Here is a 23328-nt window from a genome sequence, read left to right on the forward strand (position 1 = left end):
GGAAATTGTTTACAGGGATCTTGGGCATAGCTTTGTGTTTAGGTTTAGATCTTTTGAAAGCTTATACTTAGGAAACTACTCAGTGCAGGAAGGAAGAGTAGAAAACAAAATACAGAAACAATGCAACAGATCTTTAATTGGCATGAGCTGGTATCATTTCTGTGGCTTCATAAGTGTTACACTGCTCTTCCTCACTGGAAAATTTAGCATGGAAACATATTTTCCTTTTCCAGTTAGTATGTGGAAAGGCAACATGTGATGCTACAGCATCAGGGTTAATAAAACAGCAAGCTCTGATGTTCTGTAACCCAGTGTATGCGTGAGAATGATGGTCATCAGACAAAATATGCCCACATTGAGGTGCACAACTGCAAGCCAAATTTTCCACCAAAATTCCATTGAAACATCCACCCACATGGCAATGACATACAAACTTCTCAGTTGCTTAGCAAAATTTTTCTGTGAAAAATACTGATGCTGTATAAATAGTGCATTAGCGCTCCAGTTTACATGAAACCATGCTCCAGCTATTCCCCAGACCCAGGGAGGTTGATTATTTGTTTTATTCTCTCCCCCCATATTCCATATTGCAGGTCAGTTTTCCTGGAGGGAAGAGCAGCGCAGGGACTGTTATGCAAACATCATACCCTCAGCAACAACACAGCAACCTTGGACATTGGCACATTTTTACCACAAAGACCCAGTGTTTGCCTGGGGAATGACGTAGTTTCTCAGTTTGTTTGGCTCATGCAGTGACACCTTTAGCCTTTACTGGACTTGTAGGCAATCTCAGCAACTTGCATGCTGCCAGCAGTAGCATTTTATGACAGTCAGCATAAAGTGAAAAAGCTGAGAATGCAGTCCAGCTGAAGGCCTTGTGCTTGTGTTCCTTTGTTTTCTTTAATGTTGTCCTTCCTGATCCATACTTTTTTGCTGAAGAATGCTGTGCCACATAACATGCACATAAAGCCTTCCCTGCTTTACAGTGTTCACTTTACATTCCATTTCTCCCATCCTAGCAGAAAGACAAAACCCATGATGTACTAAAGCTTCTCCACCACAACAGAGGCATCCAATATAGATTAAAATATTTTTAATTAAATACAGTATCTAAGACCCTCTTGAGACCAAGAAGGTGTCATACTGGGCCACAGAAAAAAATCAGAATTTCAGTCCTGTCGCTCCTGGTTTGGTAGAAACTGTCACAGGACGAAAGTACTTGGAAGTGTTTCTTTCCCAGTGTCATCTGTGATACGATCTGACAGCCTATTAGAGAAAATCTGTGGGAGTCTTCTTGAAAAAAAAATCAGTGTCTGACATTTAGAAACCACTTTAGATAATCTCCTGCAGCCCACTTTGCATTATTATCTCTTTCAGAAGTATATATATCTTTTTTCCAGGCGGATAATTACTGATATGTGCCTTTCTAGACCTTCTGAGCCAACACTCAGCACTCCAAGCACTAGGATTACAGGTCCTAGCAGAGATTTTGAGGAGTGAGGAGATAAAAAGGTGAGTGGACATGATGGTTAACTTTTCCACTTAGTTTAGGAATGGGAGCCTTTTCAGGCAAGAATGAGGAATTATGCTGGATGATGTCACTGTAAGGTTTGGTCCTGTTAGCATGCAGACCCATGACAGTGACCAGAAATTGCAGTGATATTAAAATGGAAAAGAGTACATACTTTCATCATAAGTAATCATACAATATTTGTAGCTCTAAAAATTAGGTTATAGTGGTATTGTGTATCCTTAAATGATAAGAGGAATAAGCTTGCGTCGTGAGGGGAATGCAGCGTACTTGCATTTAACCAAACAACTAACCTGGTTCATAAAAAGTACAAATCATTGCCTGCAATAATCATTCTGTGAAAAAAAATGGTGTATTATCCAAGTTGCAAGCCTGTGTCATGGAGTTCATGATTAAACTCAGTATTGCCAGTTCACTCACCTTTCCAGTGACTCAACTGATTTTTTTAATGGCTTCTTTTTCTGCTTAAGCCTTTTTCAGACTAAGGTGGTGCAGCCCTAGGGCTGTGGCTGGACAAAGGCTGTCTGCTGGTGTGAGTAGAGGGGGCTATACCCAGACATTATGGGAACAGAGACTGGATTTGTGGCCATGAACACCAAGGAAACAAGAGGCAAAGAGAGGCAGATGCCATGCAGACAAATGTTGAGGGGTCCAGGTAACCACTTTGTGACAAAGTGGCTCCTTAATAGTGTGAAACAAATACATTTTGTAGCATTCATTGCTGTTTATGTTGCCACCCATTGTGGTGGTACCTTGGGTTTGTCTTTTGCAGTTTGCAGGGTTGCCAGTGGGAGTTCAGTTTCAGAGGAAGGACCATGTCTTCTATGCATCCCTGGGGTTCCTCATCCCCAAATACACGTACCTAACCAAATACAGCGACTGAGGAGTTTCTGCACAGATTATAGCTTTTTTATGTGTTCATGAGAAAGCTGATATAAACTGTCTTGCAATATAAAAAACCTTACAGCTTGTTCAAATCTGTGTTTGAAACATCACTGCAAACAAGATGCATAACTAGTAAGAGCTTAAATGTTCATTGTTGTGCCTTTTATAGCATGAAACAGAAAATAGTAGTTAGGTATAAAAGAGACTGCTAAAGTTAAAACACAAATGTCTGGCATTTTCTCTCACAGCTATGGCAGAACATAAGTGTATTTTCTGTTTGAATGGCTTGGAAATTTTGCTGGTGTTGACTTTTCCATATGAAATCACCATACGAAAGTTGGCAGAAGTATGCATTTAAAATGTTAAAGAATACCAAAAGCTGTATTCACAGATGGCTTGGGCTATTACTTAGGTCTTTAATTTGTTGGTTTGCTTTCTGGAGTTTGACAATGCAAGTACCAGGTTTTCATAGTAGAAGTTAATTTAATTGCCATCCTTTTTACATCCAGCCTTGCTGTCAAAGGATCTGCCAGTTCTGCACTGAAATTTTGAGTGAAGTCTTGCTGGATAAAGTACATTAAAATCAATGGAAAGTCTGGTTTAAAGGCAACAGGTAAAAAGTTTTGAATTGCTTATATTCTTCCAGGTTGGAGATTGTGTTTTTTTCTGTCTGGTTCTACCAGAATAATTCTGATACTGTTTTTGCGTTTAATTACTCAAATTAACTAGCATTTTAAAAACAAATAATAGGCAAATGGGAAGAGAGGCAAACTAGTATATCTGAGAAAGAACAATGAAAGAAATGGATGAAGCAATTTCAGAAATGACATGGTCACCAAGAGAAAAATTAAAAGCTTAAAGCTTCCCTCTGTAAATGAAATACTATTTAACTTTATCAACACTTTTGGACATGGTCAGACCTGTAAAAGGTATTGAAATGGAATGGAAAAAAACAGTGGGAGCTGGAAGCATGTCCAAGAATCATATGCATCCACATGAAAAACACCTGGCTCTGTGGCCCCGAGAGGCTGCTGCCTGCGTGATGGGGTTAAAGTCTAATCCAAGCTGAGTCTGTCTCCTGCCCACTTCTCCACACTGTGCTGGATGTTTCCTGTTTTCTGTACTCTGCAGTCTTGCTCAACTATCTCAAAGTCCAGCTTGTTCATCCCTATCTAATCAGAGGTATTGTTTATTAAGTAGTTTGTTTTCCCCACTCGCCTACAGCCTTCACCCCCAATGTGGAGAGCCTGGCTTAACCCCTCCGAAAGAAATTCCCCTGTATTTTTGGCTCCACAGACATGAACATCATGGGCATATGGGGTTGCTGGGCAGAACAGAATCATGCCCACAGAGCCCACCAAGGGGATTGAACAAGGGAGGCTTTGCTTTCCTCTTCGTTCTGTGTGACTTAAAGCTAGGCTGCAATGAACACCATGACTTGGAATGAAAAATAGGCAAGCACACAACATCACTGTTATCAGAACCCAAATCTTTGTAATAATTTCAATAGTGAGCATAGCAAACCATGATACGACTTTAAATCGGGCTGCCTGAGGCAACGTTTCAGGGCTTTGCAAACCACCTGTAACAGGACATGAAGGTAAGTGCTGTGATGACACTGGTCTCTGTGCTTTTCTGTTGACTTTTGTTTCTGAAAAAGTAAGTAGGCAAACAACTAGCTTCTGCAGAAGGAGACACTTAACTGTTTATTACCTGTTTCTCTAGTCAGCACACAGTCCCCCCCAAAAAGCACAATCAGGTGCTGCATGTTAATATTCGCATACAGTTTGCAAAACACAAACCCCAAGAGATGTCTGGAATGAATCAGCCTGCTGAAAAGACCATGGTAGATGTGGTTTCTGCACCGCTACAGGAACACTGGATACTGTGGCAGAAATTCAAAGGGAAGGTAGGCACAGCTGTCCAGAGGTTTATGTAACAGGGCAATAAAATATAAGTCTTATTTTTCATCATCAACATTTAAAAATCACTGTTGTTATACAGCTGCAAAAGTGGCATTCATAGCTTGCCATGAAGAACAAAGTTGTGGAAAGGGACATTGATGTTGCTTGGCCTGTAAGTGCATGGATAAAGTGGCTGATGGGGTGGATTCTCCCGGAGGACAGACACTCTGAGGGAATGAAGTTTCTTCAGCACAGAGACACATGTAGTGAGAAAGCACAGACCATAGAGTACCTAATTCTCTCTACATTTTTTGCAGATGTGTTTTACTGAAGATTATTCAGAACCACAGGTTGGGCCCTGCCATCTGCTGAATTTGGATACGATGTCTGCAAAGCTGGTGTGGAAATAACACAAAACAAAACTCTGCCTTTGGGAGAGAAACTGCCAATGCCTTTGTAGCTACAACTGTCTCCCACAGAAAATTACCTTTCTTATTTTGTGAAATATGTACCCTCTCCATACAAATGTAAGCTAAGGTTAAATTCCAGCTCTCAGAGCTCGATTTTATCTCAAGTCCCTGCTAAAATGCCTCAGTACTCGATTGGAGAAGAGCATGAGGACTCTGCTCTAATAAGACCTGCTTTGAGTGTGGAATTGGACCATGGACCTTCATAGGTCCTTTTCAACCTGTGTGGCTGTAGAATCAAAATTATTACATCTGTGCAGATGCATGAACATGGAAGTATCTTTCTTTGTCAAATTTGGTAAGGAAAGATGGATCTGTCAGTCAGGAATACAAACAGAAAGGACAACAGAGTTTTACTAGAAAGGTTGTTTATTTTGTTGAAAGTTTGCTTGTAAATAACTATTAAAAAAAAAAAAAATTAGCCTGCATCCAGACAAATTGCTGTTGAAATACCCAATCTAGTGATTCACAGCTCCTCACCTCTGGAAGGAAGGCTTTTCCCTTCTCTTTTCAAATGCAGTGTCTTCTCACTAAGACACTGATTCTCAATGCAGCTAGAAAATCCTCTTGAGCTTCTAATCTAATAGAGAGACCTGTTATTTTATGTCCTGTATTCTGCCAGAATCATGCTTATGTTGGACATGTCTTGGAAACAAATGCAGTTTTGGTCTAATTTAATAACTTGTCTTGGACAATAAAGCCTTGAGTCCTGCTGCTGACCCATCAAGAAAGAATCCTCTGGTGGAAGCAGTAGTAGCTGTGTTCAAAAATAGTCTCCAAACTATTGGGAATAAACCAACACCCAAGAAAAATGACAGTTTGTTTAAAAAACAGTCACTAAGTCTGTTTTAAAGTGAATGAACCCAAAATCTTAAGGCCACATTTCAAAAAGCTAATGCTATGCTTTGAACTTATATAGCCTGTGATACAGCAACTCAGCTCCACTCTCCCCTGGTAGAAAAGAGAGGGAAAAGGCTTTTGTGTGTTTGAAACTGCATTTTTCGCCTGAACTGCAGAACAAAATCCAGCAGGAATTAAGAATTCACAGTAACCTCCCATTTTCTGTTCTGAGGGTGATGTACACTTCTCTGACTTGTGGCACAGAAAAGAGGAACAAAAATCACTCTACCTGTGATAGGTCAAAGGCAGCAGCACCAGATGGAGCCCTTACCTGAGATGCCCCACTGGCAGGGTGGGCACTGCCCAAGTACCGGTAACTCAGAAACAGCTCCCAGCAGGCTCAGTAAAAGCAGCGCCTCTGTTGTGAAGGTGAGTTGTGCACTTAAGAAAATCATTCCAGAAGGCTATAAAGAATTAACCTGCTTCTTGCGCAAAGGAGTTTGTTCTCAACTGGTTTATCTGAAACTCTCACACTTGCAAGTTCAAGCCCCAGGCCCTCTGCATATTGTTTGGTCTCCCAGTCAACTTCTCTCATCTCTTATGACCTGAAAATTGTCTTCTTGTTTAGAAGGGATGCCTCAAATTTGTGTTCTCAATTTTCAGCTCTGAGGCTCAGTGAAATTATTGACCTCCCCTGGACTTTTGGGATGACAAAGTACTACCGGACAAACAAGGAAAATAACTTTTGAGACAAATGGATAAATAATTTCTCCATATGAAAACATTTAGTAACTGTATATAGTTAATTGGTTTCTTTTCCCTCCTCCTTTTTTCATTCCCTGACCCATTTATTGTACATTACTGTGAGATCTTTGCAAGAATGAATATGAATGGGCCCTCATGAAAAAAACAGGGCACTGTCCTGGATTTGTATAGCATAAAGATATAAAAGAGTGAAGAGAAAAAGAGTGTCAGCAGTGAAACATTCAAAGCTGAAGATGCAGAAACAAGTTGCATATGCAGGCACTTAGTGAAATAAATACACGACAACACTCAAATCCTGTCATCCTGACCCTGTGTAAAGCCTGAGAAGAGGTTTGCCCATCTGCCTTGGTATCCTCGGGGTTTTCAGCAGTTGGAAATTTTGCCTGTGCCATTTTTCCAGCGTCCTCTGGCAGGAGAGGTGCTTTGCCTTTGGAATGACATGAAATCCACCAGCAGTTTTTACTTACCTCTGATTTCCAAAGCTGTCCTAAAAGTATTCCATCTGATTATTGGGAGAGCAAAGCACTGCTCTGATGCCATTTCTGTGCTAACCTGCACTATGTGTTTGTGTTATGTAACTGGTACCCACAGTGTCCTGACAGATATTTTCTTTGGTTTCATTTCTCAGGAGTTTTAAGTCTTTCACACCTATAAGCAGACCTGTTAAGGCATAAATCACCTAGGAGAGACCTGCAGGAAGAAAATTCAAAGCAGAGCTCTTCCATCACCAAAATAAAAAAACCCAAACAACTAAACTCAACAAAAATATTGTCTGTGGTTCACTCTAAAGCTAGGAATGAGGTTTTAAAAGCAGTTCAACCAAATTCCACATATAAGTGGAATTTGATTCAAAGCCCACTATAGCCAAGGTGGGCTTTTCATTAGATATAAACAGTTTTTGCCTGTTTTCAATCTGTATGAGATCTTTTGTCACTTGCATGGTTTTATATTTAACCATGCCCACCTCCCTGGTACAAAGTACCTATCCAAATGCCTAACAACCAGGGCACACAAAGTTAATGGGTCACTATTAGAGTGGCCTCTTGATGTACTGTGCTATTGGTAACTGTCTTTGTGAAGAGATAACAGATAGCAGGTGTTTTGCTTCCTGCCAGGAGCAGTGAATGCACCACTCAGGCCGAGATGGGAATTACAGCTCCAAAATGAACAAGGATCCTGCACAACAGCAGCACCTGATCTAATCTTTCCTTTGCCTCTGTGCTGGTAGGAAGGCAAGGTAAATTAATCTTGAATACCTAAGTTCAATCAGTGACTGATAAGACCTCCTTTAATGAGCTAGATTCACTACAACTAGTGATGAAACCAACCAGCACAGGAATCAATCCTGTTATGTGTATTAACATCTGTCGTGTATCAACGAAAATGTGCATTTGTGACCCGTCTGTGCAACACCAATGGATGCGATTCTGTTTTCCTATTCCTACCCTCAGAGTTGACAATTAATGGAGCAGCAGAGGCTTTATTTTTAAGAGCCTCTGGTCTGAACAAAAAGAATGGGAAGGGTGGAGGTGCAGATAGGATCTGCAGGGGGAAACAGTAACTAATAGAGGCTTCATAAAACTATAAGCATCCAGACAGAATTTGCGGGGAAGTTCCCGTAAACCACCTCTGCTTTTGAAGGGTCTGCTCAAAACCACAGCTTTGAAACAGACAGAGGTCAGAGATCAGACCTTAGTAAGGATGAGGAAATAAGGCCTGCCCTTCCTCATTAGCTTAAATTTAAAACATTCATTTTGTCCCACATTTCTGTTGCCCTAAGGCAAATTTTGTAATCAGTGTACAGAAGAGTAGGCAGGATAGCTGTGCATGTTGGTGTGAGAGCTTTTCTTTAAGAACAGTTAAGGAGAGTGGGCAACCCACACCTTCTGCTGGGATCATCCACTCCCCTCCCAGGTGATGCATGGTATATATTAAATAGGATCTATATGTATATAAGCTGATTTTCTTAAGGACCTTTGTGTTTTGGTTTTTTTTAAAGAGAGTTATTCTTTGTCCATTTGGAGGCACAGGAAGCCCGGTGCAAGCAGCACAATATCCCAGTTTGCACACTTCCCTTCTGCCCGGTGGCAAGTTCCCTGGCTTTTGCGTCTGGAAAGGCATGCACAGATCACAGCAGCTTCGGGCTGCTGTTCAGCCGGAGGCTGGAATACATTCCCACATGCCGGACCAGATTGGGTTCCACCACATAGGCGTTCTCCCCCTTGGCCCACAGCAGGGAGTAGAGGGCAGTGTCCTTAGCAAATCCCTGCCGGCAGTGCAGCCCCTGCAGGTAACCTAAGGCACGCCGGGCAGAGGGAGCCGGGAAGAGCATAGCTGGGGTGCAGCACTCGGTGACTGGCACCACGTTGTAGAGCGCGGGGTGCAGGCGGCGCAGCTCCAGCAGGTAGTGCCGCCCCACCAGCTCCGACAGGGCCATGCTGTACAGAGCAAAGAACAGCACGAGCAGCCAGCTGGGGCTGGGCCGCCCCAGTGCCCATGAGTACACACAGCTCAGCACCGGCCCCAGCAACATGCCCAGGCCCAACCACTCCAGGATCCTCATGGGCTCCGGGTTGAAGTAGTGCTGGAGCCGCTCAGGATGGTAGAGCTTGAAGTAAAGAGCATCTCTGAGATATGGTTTGGAGAACCGGGCCAAGAAGAGGTGCTGCAGGACAGAGAATATCTCTTTCTCTGGCACAGCATCATCTTCCACTATAAGGATGTACTGTGGGTTGTATGATAACAGGGACTGCTCAAGGCAGAAGACATAGTCCTGTTTCTCCTTCTCAAACTGGTTCACTCTGGGGTCAGGGTTCTCTCCAGTTCTGTCACGACTGACCATAGGAAAGAAGCTGCTCAGCAATCTGACATCCTGATGGCTACTGGGGTCTGACTCCACGTTGCAGAGGAGCACGCGGTGGCTCCGGCAGTGTGCACCACATTCCTGGAGGAGGCGGTGGAAGCGGGAGGCCACTTGCAGGACGTAGTGGAAATCATACCGCCTCTGCACAGTGATAATGGTGATCAGCAGCAAGGGCTGGAAGGCATCACTGCCAGAGGCCTCAGAGGCATTTGGTATCTGCATCTTCTCAAAGTAATGGAGGGCATCCTGTCCCTCCTGCTGGTTGTGCTCCAGGAACTCCTGGCTCATGGGGTTCAGGTGCCAGCGCCGCAAATAGAAATAGGAGTGGAGGAGCCGGTGGCAAATCAAAGGGGCAACCACCCCGAACGTCATCACAGTCAGCATGATAAGATGGACAACAGAGCTGGACCAGCGGCACCACCTCCCACAGAGCTGCCAGGCTTGGTGTAACATAACTGCTGCAGAAGGAGGGCACTCCTGTGCTGTTCATCCCTCAATCCTTCAGTTCCAGTGCATGCTCCTCCCTGGATAGCAAGATATCACTGGGGCAGTGGCTGCCAAACCTGCACAAGTTGTCCAAGCCTAGAAAGGAAGAAAAATGATGGTTACTGAAATAGGAACTGACAGAGAAAATGGAAAGCAGGGGGTTAGTCACTAAGTAAGCCAAAATACGCAGCCCTTTAGAAGTCCCCTGTGGTGGGGGCATCACAGAATAGTCCTGGAAGGTTTAGGATAGATGAGCCAAACTTAGTTTCCAGCAAAGTGCCCCTAAGGCCTTTTCATCATGTAGGAGCTCTGATCCAACTTAGCTCGATAGGACTTGGTTGTGTTTGTTACTGTGCTTCAAACTCGTAACAACAGACAGTGTGAATGGAGGATGTGTGGAAATCCTTTCCTGTTAAAGGCAGAGAACTTAGATACCACTTTCTGGTCACAGTGACACAGTAAGATGTGTGTTACAGCCAAGAACTACAGCCAAACCCCTTGTGTCTTAGCCTAGCATGTATTTGAGAGACAAACTTTTACATCTCTGGAATGACACATGCTTCCCTTCTGTTGCTCACACACTTACAAGCGCCTGCTTTTTCACTTTCCTCCCTGGAGTGTGAAGCCAGATAACAAAGACACCAATTTACTTCACCAAGGGCCCATGTACATGCTAAGTGTAATGTGTGTGCCTGTGTGCCTGTCTGTCTCTTTCAGATGTCTCCTCCTTGCTACACCCTGGCTTGCTACACCCTGGCTTGCTACAGGCACAGCAAGATGTTGCAATTGAGCCACTGACTCATATTTCTTATTTAAAAGTTTGCTATTTAAAAGTATATGCCTCTTATTTAAAACTGAAACATTCATATAAATATATAAATTTTTTGTACAGATACACACTTTAAATAAACATCTACCTTTGCAAAAGTTAAGAGTTTGCCACATTTGGCTTTTCTGTTCTGTTTCTCTGGCTGCCATGAACACCTGACAGCCTGGCTGTCAGAAGCTTACACAAAATCAGGGTAATTAGGCTGTTCAGATAAATTCTGTTGTGCCACTAATCTCCCTTTTTAATCTGCTGTTTCATTCTCCCTTTAATTTCTATTCCCTCTCCTTCTGAACTGAGTTATCCATACCCCCCCACCGAGCTGACAGAGTGCACTGGGTCTTCAGTGGAGAGCTTCTCCGACTTTTACCTTTTGCCTTCAGCAAGTTCTGATCATCAAGTGGTGCTCCTAGACCAAAATGTTATTCTTTGTTCTCCTCTGCACTGTCATCTGAAGGAGCTTAAGCAATGTTGGGTGGGTAGAAAGAAATCATGGCTTTTCTCTTCTGTCTCAGAAAAACGGATCTTGTACAAGAAATGACTTGGAGGAGACAGATCAGGATCTGACTGGGGGAACTTCAAAACTGCCTTCATTACTGTAGTCACAGATTTGCTGGTTTTATGATTCAGAGAACCTTTTCCTATTGCCATATGGGAATGTGACAACATTCTATGAAAGGCCTTTTAACAAGATTAATGGAAAATATACAGGAGTTATTCCAAATATTTGATAGAGAACAGGCATCCTTAAATAGACTGTGGTGTCAGTGTTGTGCTCTCTTATGATTCAAGAAAAGATTTAGAGTAATTAAATAGGAATAACAAATTTACATGTTGATGCATGAGAATCTGCACCCATATAGCTTTTTTTTCTTTTTGAAACAATTGTGAAACAATCCTGTTTCACAGACACTGCATTGCATTGTACCAGTGGACCTCGTAAAGGCCTTAAAGGTGATGGCTGCCTTTCAGCTGTGAAATCCAAGTCATGAGGATTCAGGACATGAAGACCTGAAATCTATCAGATGCAAAGACCTGGCATTTAAATCCATTTATTCATCCAAAGTCCTGGGCTTTCCAGCTAACCTGTCACATGCATTAAGGAAAGACACAAATGCAGAATCATATTCTACAACTCACACTGGCGTACTGCTAAGTCTCCTCTTGATATGAGCATCACTGTGGGCACTGTATCTGAGACAGACTCCAAATGTGAAAGTGAGGACCACACTGGGAAAAGGAGATGAAGAAAAGCTAGAAGGTAGTTTAGTTCTCGGAAGTAAAGAAGTTTACTTTCCACCTGCCAGCTATGCGAAAGATCTGAGATAAAAAAACTGTGAGACAGCAGTGAGCTCTTGGGATATACACTGAATATATGAATATACATTAATAATTCTTTGAGCATTTTTTAATTAATAATTCTCCGAGCAACCTGGTCTAGTGAGTGGCATCCCTCACTGGAGGGCTTAGAACTAGCTGGTCTTTAAGGTTCCTTCTAAGCGAAATCACTCAAGGAGGCCTCCTTCCCTCATACCATCTTCTACTGAAGAGTGAAGAAGGGGTGTCCTGTCTTCCCTGGTGGCCAGCAGAACTGGAGGAGCTGCAGCCTCATGAGATGAATCAAACAGATTTTCACCTGAGGTCCTGCTCTTCTGCAGCCTGTGTTTTTTAAGGGTGAGGCTCACCTGAAGGTGACTCCCAGGCCCCCGCAGGGGGACTCACACAGAGTCTGAAGCCCAACAGTCCCTTCTCCACCCACCCTTCCTGTTGGGAAAGTGGTGCTGGGACTCCATCTGCTGGTGTCCCAGCTCCTGGCTCGGGACAGGGTGGGTGAGGTGGTGCAGGGGAGCATCACCATCTCTGGAGGTATCTCCTGCTTCACACAAGGAAGTAGCTGCCCCTGGAAAAGGGGACTGGAAGTCAGCCACAGTCACAAGAATTTATGATTTAACCCTGGCTTCACCTCATCAGTAACTGAACTCAGGATCTCAGAACTCTTATCCTGGTTCTGCAACTCAGAGAGCCTCAAGGAAAACAACAATCACACACACACTTCTGGAACTCTTTCAGTCTTCCTCTGCTGCCTGGGCTGTTTGCAGTCACACTGACTGCCACACTCTTAGTGTATTTGTAGAGGAAAAGGCTGTTTTCCCTGGGCAGTGAAATAACCACAGAGGTTAAAAATGGTCAGGAGCATATTAAATCCGGTCAAATTTTTGCAATTCATGTAAAAACCAAGCTGAAGGATCTCGAAAAGAGGGAAGACACTGTCCTCCTTCCCACGTTCTGTCTGTGAGACTGGGAACTTGAGAATTCCCATATAGATAAAAAATGTCTTACTTCTGCAGAGGTGAAGTTTCATCTTATCCACAGGATTTGAATCAGAGTTTCTGTTCAGGCTGTTTTCTATCCTTTAGGATGGTTCTGACTTCACAGAAGCCACTCTGTTTTCAGAAACTGTTGGTACAGTCATTTTCATCTTCTTCCCTTTCTAGGGGGAAAAAAAAATCTTATTTTTCTTTAAGGCATTTCAGACAGAAAAAAAATGAAGTCTGAGGGAAAAATCAAGAATCAGAATTGGATTTTATAGTGCTTTAAGAAATCCCACTATATTAAACCTGAGTAGCAATTACTTTGCAAACATATAAATACTTGCAGTGGAGATCGGCTTTATACACGTTCTGTGTAGAGCTGAGCCATTGCTTAAACATATCTAGAAGTTGTGGTGATATAAAGCTACAGAAGTTGCTTGTTCCTTTTCTTAGATCCTCGTGATGAAGATTCCTTCCACAAACACCTGACTCCAAATCTATGTTCCTAGCTTCACTAGTCCCTTAAATCCTTGGCTGAATTACACTGTTCAGGAAAAAGTCACTTCTGCACAAATGAGGGAGAGTAGAAAAATGAGTAATATCCTCTTTGGGGTGCAGAACACCGTCTGCTGTGTTCATGCTTTGAGAGAAAGCTGATTTTCCATCTGGTCCAAATTCCTCTCCTCAGAGGTATTCCCACAGGCAGGCAAAAAGTTTCCTACATGTTTCAAAGCATCAAAAATTTTAGGTTCCTGATTAGCTAATGTAAGAGAGGGCATCTGCCTTCTACTCCCTGCTCCATGAGACAAGGACACAACTATTCCTTTACAATTACAATATTAAATGATTCCTTTTCGCCTATCTACACTTCTCAGTGTCAATGGGAAAAGATGTTCCTTTCCTACCACAGAAACAGCTGAATGAAGTTGTGGGGTCAGAAGCTACGGGGTTGTCTCTGTGAGAAACAAAGGCATGGAAAATATCACAGAAAGTTTGGCAGTCGCAGTCCCCACCTGAGCCACAGCAGTGGCAGAAGTAAAGGTGTTCATACGAGCTGTAGTTTTCAATTGTGTATTGATCCTATAGCAGCATCTCAAGTTGAAACCTTTGTGTGGAAAACACTTCTGTGCCCCAGCCTAAGATCACACGGACCAGCTGCAAGCTCAGGACCCAGATCTCTACTCATTAACTCCCTCTGGCAGAGACAGGGCCTTTGTCTTGCTGTGACAATCTTGCTTGAATCTGAGGAAACTGATACAGTCTTCACAAAGAGCCACACAGATCTCCTCCTGTTCCCTATATGCATGCTGACAGCTGTACGTGGTGCACAGATATCCTCAAATTCTGAAACCTGAAGTCCCTACCATGAGCTGATCCCTATTATTGGGCCAGATGGCCAGCTTTTCTCATCTGCAATTCCCCTTGTTTTCTGACAGCTTTTAGTAGGTCAGGTGCCAGACAATATTTCTGCAATGTGTCAGGCCTGCCTTGACGACAGCAGTGTCCAGTAAAAGCCAAGCACCTACAGATCTGACCATTACATTTAGATGCCAAACTGGGAGTTGGGCTCCCTAGAAAACAAAAGGAGCTGTGCTTTAAAAACAATCAGCAGGACCTTAGTGGTAAGAGATCAGCTATTGTTTTTTTGATTCTATTTTACTGGCTACTGAACTAAGAAACGAGGTATGTGGATGTGGCAGCTGGATGATACTTTCTCCATTTCATTTGAACTAACAGGATAAAACTATGCCACCAGTGAAAGAGGCTATGAACTGGATATATATTAATTACAATTATTTCCCCAATTTCCATCTTGCTTCTCATGTATATTAATTTTCCTCTGCCATATAAACCTTAAGGGAGCCCATTCTCAACAGCTGCTGACTTTTACCTGGCAGCCTGCCTGCAGTGCAATGTTCTTCTGTGTTGCTACCAGTCAGTAAAGTAGATCAGATCAAGTGGGAATGGAAAGCAGCCTGGTGAAGAGAGTTCTGCAAGATAATAGCTAAACAGATAGACTTAAGGTTTGTGAGGAGCTGTCTTTTAGAAGATGACGCAAAGGTTTATGTGGTTTTAAAATTAATTACACAATCCATATCTGTCTGGAGTTACATTTTTCTTTTGTGCCAGAGGTAAAAAAAAGGGTATGTTAGGGAATTTGATAAAAGATGTCTAAAAACTGCTGTGTTTTTTCATGAAGGTCTACAAAATTTTAAATGTTTGCTGTAGTATAAAATGTAAGACTATTAAAAAAACAAAAACAAAACAACAAAAATTATCTTAAACAATATTGCTGCTAATAATGGTATCAGCTTTCTACCTTTTGCTGTCTGCTCTTAGAATCTCAGAGCTAAATGTGCATTGACTCATCAGAGATGATATAGATAATTTGCATTTAACTCCTTGTGTCATAGCCTTTTGCTAGAATAAAACTAGGGCCCCTGCATGCTGCAGGGCATACTGCACACAAACACAAGAGGCAATTGCTGCCTTAGTGGATCTTCAGCTGAAGAATATAAAAGATAGGAGGGAATCTGTTTTTCTCATGTAGCATATCAGCCTGGTTTTCCTGTCATGAAAAATTAGCATTCTATAGTCTACAGAGGGCCTTGTCCACTCAGTCTTCCTGGTAGGGTGGCCTGGAACAGAACTTAATAAATTCACCCGTCCCTGCTCTCCCTTATTCCTAATTTGTCACCTTTGGTCAGCTCCTCATCCATCCCCAGGCACAGCTGGTCATTGACACAGGGCATGACCCCCCACTCCTCATTTTCCCACCTCCCCTTCCTAAAGAGCCTGTGTCCTTCCATTCCAACACTGCAGTGTCACGAGCCATCCCACCACTTTGCCAGTAAGATCACAGCCCTGCAGGTGAGTGTAACTCTCTAACTCCCCTTGTCCGTTGCCCATATCTTTGCGCAGAGGCAGTTGAGTTGGGCTCTGATGAAGGCCAAGGACTGGCTGGAGTGCCTGGAATTTCTTTGTGCTGCCACTCAGGGGCTTTCCTGCTTACCTGTGATCCCATTCTGGGCATCTCTTGCAAGCTTGGCTTTAAACTGATAGGATTGGGATGGGTTGAGGTTCTCCTCCCCCAGCAACTTTAAATTAAAGCCCTCACCAACTTGGCAAGCCTGTTGCCAAAGATGCTCTTCCCCTCCCTGCTGGGGACCCCAGCAGACCTCAGCAGACTGGGTTTCTCAAAGCGAGTCCTACAGTCTAAGCTGAACCCCTGGCTGTGGCACCAGTCCTGTAACCATTTAATGATTTGCCAAATTCAACAGGTTGGTGTTTTCAAACCCCCTTCCCGTTGACTGGAAAGACTAGTGAAAAAACTACCTGTGCTCCAGAAGATGATTAAGAGACTGGAGCATTTCTCTTATGAGGAAAGGCTGAGCAGGAGCTGGGCCTGCTCAGTGTTGAGAAGAGATGGCTGAGAGGGGACCTCATCAATGTCTGTCAGTGTCTGCAGGGAGGGGTCAGAGGATGGACCAGGATCTGCTCCGGGGTGCCCAGCAAGGGTACAAGAGGCAACAGGTAGAAACTGATGCCCAGATGATCCACCAAAATCTACGGAAGAACTTCTTGTAAGTGACAGTGCACTGGAACAGGTTTCCCGGAGAGACTGGAGAGTCGCCCTCACTGGAGATATTTCAGAACTGTCTGGACACAATCCTGTGCAATGTTCTCTGGGATGACCCTGCAACAGTGAGTTTGGACTGGATGACCCACTGTGGGCCCTTCCAAAGTTACCTGCTCTGTGACTGTGCTAGGCCCTGTTCTCTCAGGAATTCATGTCTTATCAAGAGCAAACAGTACCAGCCTGAGTGGGGACTAGACAAAACTAAAACTTCTTACAGCTGCACTCCTGCATGAACACCAAACTGGGGTGACTACAAGTCAGTCACTGCAGGCTGTAGATACCTGTAGCCCCTGTGAGCCCAGGGAGCTCTCCTGGATGGCATGGTGGTGATCTCCCTGTGAGCAGGAACATAGCTCAAGGTTACTTCCTGAGGACCAGAGACCCCCTTACCTGGAATCTGATATCTATAATGGGGTAAGAACATTTTGCATTAAGCCTAAAACTGTATTGTATGTTAGTGACATTTATATGTCCGGCTATAGCTTTAGAAGTGGAATACGTAGCAAAGTATAATCATTATTTAAATAATTGTTGAAATCATCAACTACATCATTGTTCAATTACCATTTAATTAGAGCTTTTTATTATTGTTAAATCATTGTTAAACTGTGATTAAATTATCATTCAATTACTGCTTAATCATTTATCATTTCATTATCATTAAATAATTGATTAATTACCATTTGACTATCATTTAATCATTAATAAAACCCTTTTATTATCCCCACAATGATGACTTCCCTTAAAAATTCACCTACAACAGTAGAGCTGTGGGTGTATAAGCGGGGGAAAGGGGAAGACGAAATAGATGTGGTGATGGCTGCTAACACAAAAGATGTGGCACCTTTACTGTTGTTCATTTATGACTGTAAAGAATAAAGCACAGTAATAAGGAAATGCTTTGTGAGCAAAGGCCTTTGATAATAAGGCTGTAAGTTTCCACTTGGGACAGGTCATGTAACAATCAAAATGCAAAACTGTACCAGGCAACAACCAGAACATTGACTCTAACCTTTGTCTGAAAGAAAAAATGTTTAGTCATATTGACAAAAAACATTCCTCTTTTAAGAGACACTCTCCGCTAAATGTTAATCTACCGACTTTTCCTCTGTATTCACCACCTATGCCTGATGAATACACAGTCTTCCTCCCCTCCCCCTGCAATGTATGAAACAGACTATTTATCCTGCATAAGGCTTGGTAAATGGGATACCCTGGTTCTCTGGGATACTGGTGATCTGCTTGAGTCCCAAAGGAGGAAGATGTGATAAATGCAGTAGCTGATAAATAATGTGTAGTATAATTAGTGTTGCCCTTGTTGGACAGACAAGCAAGCAGCAGATTTCCCATGTACAAGAGGGTGTTTATCCTGGCTTTTGTGCTTGCAATTGCTTGCTGAACCTGATGTACCTCTATGAAATGATTTTCTCAGTGACTGTATGAGAGCAAGCCAGCCTATGAATCTGCAGTGTACACGGGTATAGTTTCATGTTTTGCTGCACCATCAGCACCTGCAAATTTCCTAAACAGCCTTTGATTTTAAATCAGATTTTAAGTCAGTGACTTCCACCGTCAGGTTTCTTAGGTGCTCCTCATTCCCATCGGGAGAGCTGGCAGGTAGCACAAGGTGACCCTTAAAGCACTGGGATTAATAGCAGTTACCTCAGTGGTGATGGTCAAAGAGGAGAGGGCGGTAGATAAGAAAAGCTGATCCCACCTCCACTCTCTGCCCTCCTTGCCAGGCAGGACACGCACATGGCACTTCAGTGTGCCCGTCTTCAGCCCCCTTGCCCAGGCTTTTGACCAGGGAAATTCTGGCCACGCTTCTACCTCGGCTGAGGGTCTGAGTGGCACCAAGCAGGGGGCAGGAGCCGGCTGGGTTTATTCCTCTTTCCTTAAGAGTTCTACCAACCTTCCCTAACGGAAGGGCCGTTTATTTAGGCCCAGCCAGGCTCTGACCACCAGCCCTCCTGCTCATCACCATGTACAGTCACATCCCCGGAGCAATCACAAACAGATCTCGATCACTGGACACTTTTCCCTGCCCTGCTGGCTCCGGTGCCGCAGCCACTGCAGCTCAGCCCCGCCGGTTCCCGCAGATCACGCCCTTCCCCATTGCTCGTAAGCCGGCAACTTCGTGCCCCCCCCCCCCCTTTCCCTGCTCCCCCCAGCCTCGGTGCGGCCGCCCCTTTACCCCTGAAAGCCAAACCCCCAGGACAGCCCGATCCTGCCGGGGAGATTTACCCGATCCGCAGGGAGCAGCCCCGTATCGCCGCTCCCGCCTCCCTCCAGCTCGCAGCTCCGCTCTCGCCGCTATCTTGGCACTGGGCTGGTGGCTCACTGCTTTTCCGCGAATTTCTCTCCTCCCTCTCGCGCGGTGAGGGTGGGATTAAAGGCATCAAAGACCAAACATGTGACTCCGCCGGCACAGGGACGCTTAAAGGAGGGGAAGGGGAGATGGCCGCAGCGGGTTACCGAAAACCGGGGACGGGACTGGCCCAGTGAATGCAGGTTCAGGAGCAAAAGGCGAGTTGCCCGAGCCCCGGGAGGATGCCCGGTGTGGAGACGGCAGCGCAGCCGGAGCTGCTCATTCCTGCTCGGCGGTCCCCGAATGCTCCATCGCCATCGGCGGGACTCCCGCATGGGCAGCGCAGTTCCCGCAGCCCGTCCCCAACCAGGAGTAATCTCTGCCGGGTGTCAACCTCTGTCCCCTCTGCCGAGTGTCCCCGCCGGCACCCGCATCGCCCTCCCCAGCCGGGACCTGGTAGATGCTCTGGACCTCCTGCCTCACTCTGGGGCGGGGAAGATCACCGGGACCCCACAAGCTCGAGTGGAAAGTCAATGTTACGAGTCACCGGCTGGTTCTTTATGTGCGTGTCAAGCGTCACAGGTGGAAACACGAAACTTTCACTGTCTCAGTCTGTAACTTCCTCATAGGTCAAGCGAGGAGTCTCGTTAGCTACACCAAATTTGTGTCAGGCTGTTCAGGATTCAAACATTTTACCAAACTGATCCAAAACTCCCACTGACGTGTTTATTCCCCTCCCCCACCTGTCCTCCTCCTCTCCATGTTCCACTTCCCTGTTCTACACACACTTTTGAGCCCTGTGACCGTAATACCTAATTAACTACAGTCACCTGAAATATACCTCACATAAAGTTTTCCGTCTTTCATTATAAAAACTTCGTAGTTTTGTGCCTGCAGCTCCAGGAAATGCAAGTCCATGTATTTGGGCTCTGACCTCTTGTAGGTCTAAGAAAAATCTGTGGGGACAAACAAAAACCAACCACCAAGAAAAAAGATCCCTTAGGTTGTTTCAGTAAAACACCATTCTAGCACAGCTAGAATTTTGCTAGTGCCCAGTTCTGTAATCAGAAGTTTCCAGCATGAGGTATGTTTTTAATTTTAGCATAGCAATTTCTATCATCCTTTCTAATAAGCATGATGAACAAAGGAACTCAGATGTCCATGACTGTGATCCTTATTTTTAGTACTGGCGAAAGCCATCTCACAGCTAAGACTTCTTGCAGAAACAATGTGGAAGAAGAGGGGGGAAAACTGAGGAACAGTAATGCTCATAATGAACAACGCAATCGAGCATCACAGTTGGGTTCCTATAGTGACTTCCTAGGAAAAGGTCCCCCAGTTTACTTAGATGGATGTTGTTCTCTGAAAATAATGAGGCAAGACAGTAGAAGAAATCACAGTTTCTCAGGTGATTTGCTTTCCAAAATCCTTCTTTGCTACCTCTGCCTCTTTTTCTGTTTTTAATGACAGTGATTCATACTTTACCTTCCACTTAAATGCTCTCATGCCTTCAAAAGTTGATGCATTGGAAAAACAACAAATCCTGAAACAGAACAGAGAAAGAAGGGTGTGTGAAAGTACTAGGGGTGGGACAGAGAGCATACATTCCTAAGAGGTCCATTACTATGTTCTTCTCAGGATTAGAGTTGCAGAATTTGTGAGGAAAAAAAATATTTTTTTCCACTTCTGTGTCAGTGAGCAAATGGGAAAGTGACTATTGAGCAACATCAGCAGAAACATGTCCCATTGCACCCAGTACTACATTTCAGATGGTGTTTCAGCCAGCAGAACAATTTGGGATAATAAATGAAAAAGAATGGGCCAGAGTGCCTCTTCTTTGGGAATAAACAGTTAAGTAACTGAAATTTTGTGTAATTTTTTGTGTGATTTCTGTACAGGCTTCCCTGCTCTCACTTTAGTCACTTGCACACTCTTCAGGGAACACTTGACTTTCATCCTTAAACATTAGTTCTTTAAAACCGCTTCTGTTGGACCCAAAAGACTGAGTGGGAAGAGCCTCAAGTGATCTGAGGGCTGTGGCACAGAACAACAGTGGAAGCCTGTCATTCCTGACTACTCCATTCTTATCATGGTGCTGTGTCCTGCTGTGCATGAGCATAAGGGAGACAGATCTGGCTGAAAAAACAATCTTATTGTGGATTATTTCTTGGCCAAGTCACTTTATCTCATCAGCTCCCCACACCATATGACTATGTCAGCATAGCAGGGAGGGAAAACAGAGATTAACATGTGGGGACAAGACTGCTTGTGCAGTAACCCAACTGCAACCTGAAATGCTCAGAAAAATAGTAACTTATGAAATTATTCAGCCTGTACAATAATAGGATAGGACTTAAAAACTATAACCAGAAAAAAATCTTGTGGTGAGGATTTATCTAACCTTTAGTGAAGGTTCAGCCCAGCTGTTCAGATTTGAGTATTTTCTGTTGCCAAAGCACCTTTCCCCTTTGCTATCCACTCTGACAGCCTTGATGGCACTGAGCATTTGTGCAAGGGAATGGGGATAATATTTTGTTGTGCTTTGCCTGAGATCAAGTACAGCTCCTGCTTTTCATAAACAGGAGTGTGAGAGGCAGGACCAGCTAGGCAGGTGATATTTAGATACTTGCACAATGTGCAGGCACAGCAGAAATTCACGGTCTTGGGGGCTGCTGAACTGAGAAGCCTCGTTTCTTATGGAGTTGAGATATTTGTGCCCTGTGCATCACTGTCAAAATATCCTTACTCCTGTCTCATGTTCCTTGCCCGCTCCTGATTCCTTAGCTTTCCTCCCACACAGTAGTTCTACTGCTTCATGTTTTCACCCCGAGGCCAGGGCATGAGGGTGTGCACACTCCAGCTGACTTTGAGCTGCATGTTCTGATTATCCAGCCAGCAAATCAAACAAAAGCTTCCTGTTCAGAGTGAGCTGAAGGCTCGCACCCAGAAGGATGGAGATGTTCATCTCTCTGCTCTGCAAAAGGCTGCATGAAGGACATGGCAGCAAACTTGTTTGAGACTTGCTTCCTTCAGCCAGTTGCAATGAAATTTGAGAAGTGTGTTCAACATTTATTAGGGGCAGGAAGGAATCTGTCAAAAGACAGAAAGAAGGAAAAAAAGAACAGAAGTAGAAAAAACCAAAACGTTTTGCAAGCCTGATCTCCTTAGGTAAAAATCCAAAGTGACTGCATTCTAGCAGGAGGAAGGAATAACGTGTTTAGCATAACTTGTTGTACCAGTATGCACATAACCTGTAAAGGCTGTGCCTCCTCCACAAACACTCTGAGAAGTTCTCTAGTGACAGTACTATTCCTTTATGTACAGATACCAGATGATAAAAATTACTTGGTTATTCCTGTACTGTCAGCTGCACAATAGATATGTTGTTCTTGTAGGTATCTGCTGTTCATTTCAAAAGCTAAATTTTAAAATACTTTTCTTTCCTTACTAAGGTTTTATAGGAGGAAACCTCTCCCCTCCCAGTAAATCAATAAATATTTCCTGCTTATATTCTGTTTCTTTAAGAAGCAGCAGACATTTCTAATGCGTATTTTGAATAGAAATACAATACTGATGATAAATTACATAAAGTGGCTTTATCTTTTTTTCTTTCAGACTCAGTATTGGTCACTGGGGACAAAAAGTGTTCAAAGTCCTTTGCTGTTCACTGGAGACATTATGGCCTTATATGTCAAGGCTATTGTGTTTAACTTTAGACAACAGTAGTTAAAGGAAACACAGCTCCACTGGGGATGGACTCATGCTGGCTTAGCTGTCTAGGGTAAGTTAATGTTCTCTAAAAAGGCTAAAATACTATGATCTCCTTTTCATCCTGGTCTGTGCATTTGGTTATTTCTTCAGGACTAAGCACTGTTCATGTGTTTCCCAGGCCTTCCCTCTATAGAGTCTCCTACATACAACTGCATCCAAGACTTTTCAGGCATATTCTAATAACTAATTCATCTTGCAGGTAAATTATTACTATTCCTGTAACCTTTTCTACCCACACTGCACACATCTGAAGATGACAGAAACACTTACTGTAGTCTAGTTCACTTTAGAGAGTACTGGGCACACCCACAAAGCTTTTCTATGCTTCCTTTGCTTCTCTGATCAAATCATTTGGTAGGGCTAAAAATATACTAGTGTGAGCCAACATGGTGATGTGTTAAATGATGATGGAATTTCAGAAAGACTTAACTGTGATGACAGAGAAATGGATGTATCTTGGTCAGTGTAGTTGCATATGCTCTGGGGATCCAACTTCCTTCCCGTCTTGCTCCAACATTCTGACTCTTGCAGACTGCAGAGTATTTCAAAGAGAAGGACAAACATTGTCATTTAGACTCAGAGTCCAGTGGCTCTTCAAAATATCTCTTAAAATACATTGGCTCTCAGTTACTTGCTCTGTTCTGCAACATAGAAGACTGGTCTGGAACAGACTTTTTGCTAAAAAAAAGATACTGCTGCAAAAAAAAAGAAAATGGGGTGAAGAGGCAAA

At 43.6% G+C, this 23328-nt stretch overlaps 1 protein-coding gene across 15 annotated transcripts in view; it reads right to left on the minus strand.

Annotated features, from left to right (window-relative positions):
• Positions 1 to 110: 110 nt before the first annotated feature.
• PGAP4 (post-GPI attachment to proteins GalNAc transferase 4) overlaps positions 111 to 23328 on the minus strand; it is a 29950-nt gene continuing 6732 nt past the window's right edge. The window contains exons 3-6 of one of the 15 annotated variants that reach the window (XM_039383799.1): positions 23029 to 23130; positions 20313 to 20370; positions 18764 to 19783; positions 111 to 9837 (exon numbers count right to left, since the gene is read on the minus strand). In XM_039383799.1, coding sequence (XP_039239733.1) covers positions 8521 to 9708 — 1188 coding nt within the window. In that variant the 5' untranslated portion in view covers positions 9709 to 9837; positions 18764 to 19783; positions 20313 to 20370; positions 23029 to 23130 and the 3' untranslated portion in view covers positions 111 to 8520. Of the gene's footprint in view, positions 9838 to 12907; positions 13059 to 14770; positions 15136 to 18236; positions 18611 to 18763; positions 19784 to 20312; positions 23131 to 23328 lie in introns of those variants that run through there. The other 14 variants (XM_039383794.1, XM_039383796.1, XM_039383793.1 and 11 more) reach the window with 14 other exon arrangements.

Source organism: Pipra filicauda, unplaced genomic scaffold (assembly GCF_003945595.2).
Source record: "Pipra filicauda isolate LSUMZ 115617 unplaced genomic scaffold, ASM394559v2 scaffold326_size819446_pilon, whole genome shotgun sequence".
Classification (NCBI taxonomy): Eukaryota; Metazoa; Chordata; class Aves; order Passeriformes; family Pipridae; genus Pipra; species Pipra filicauda.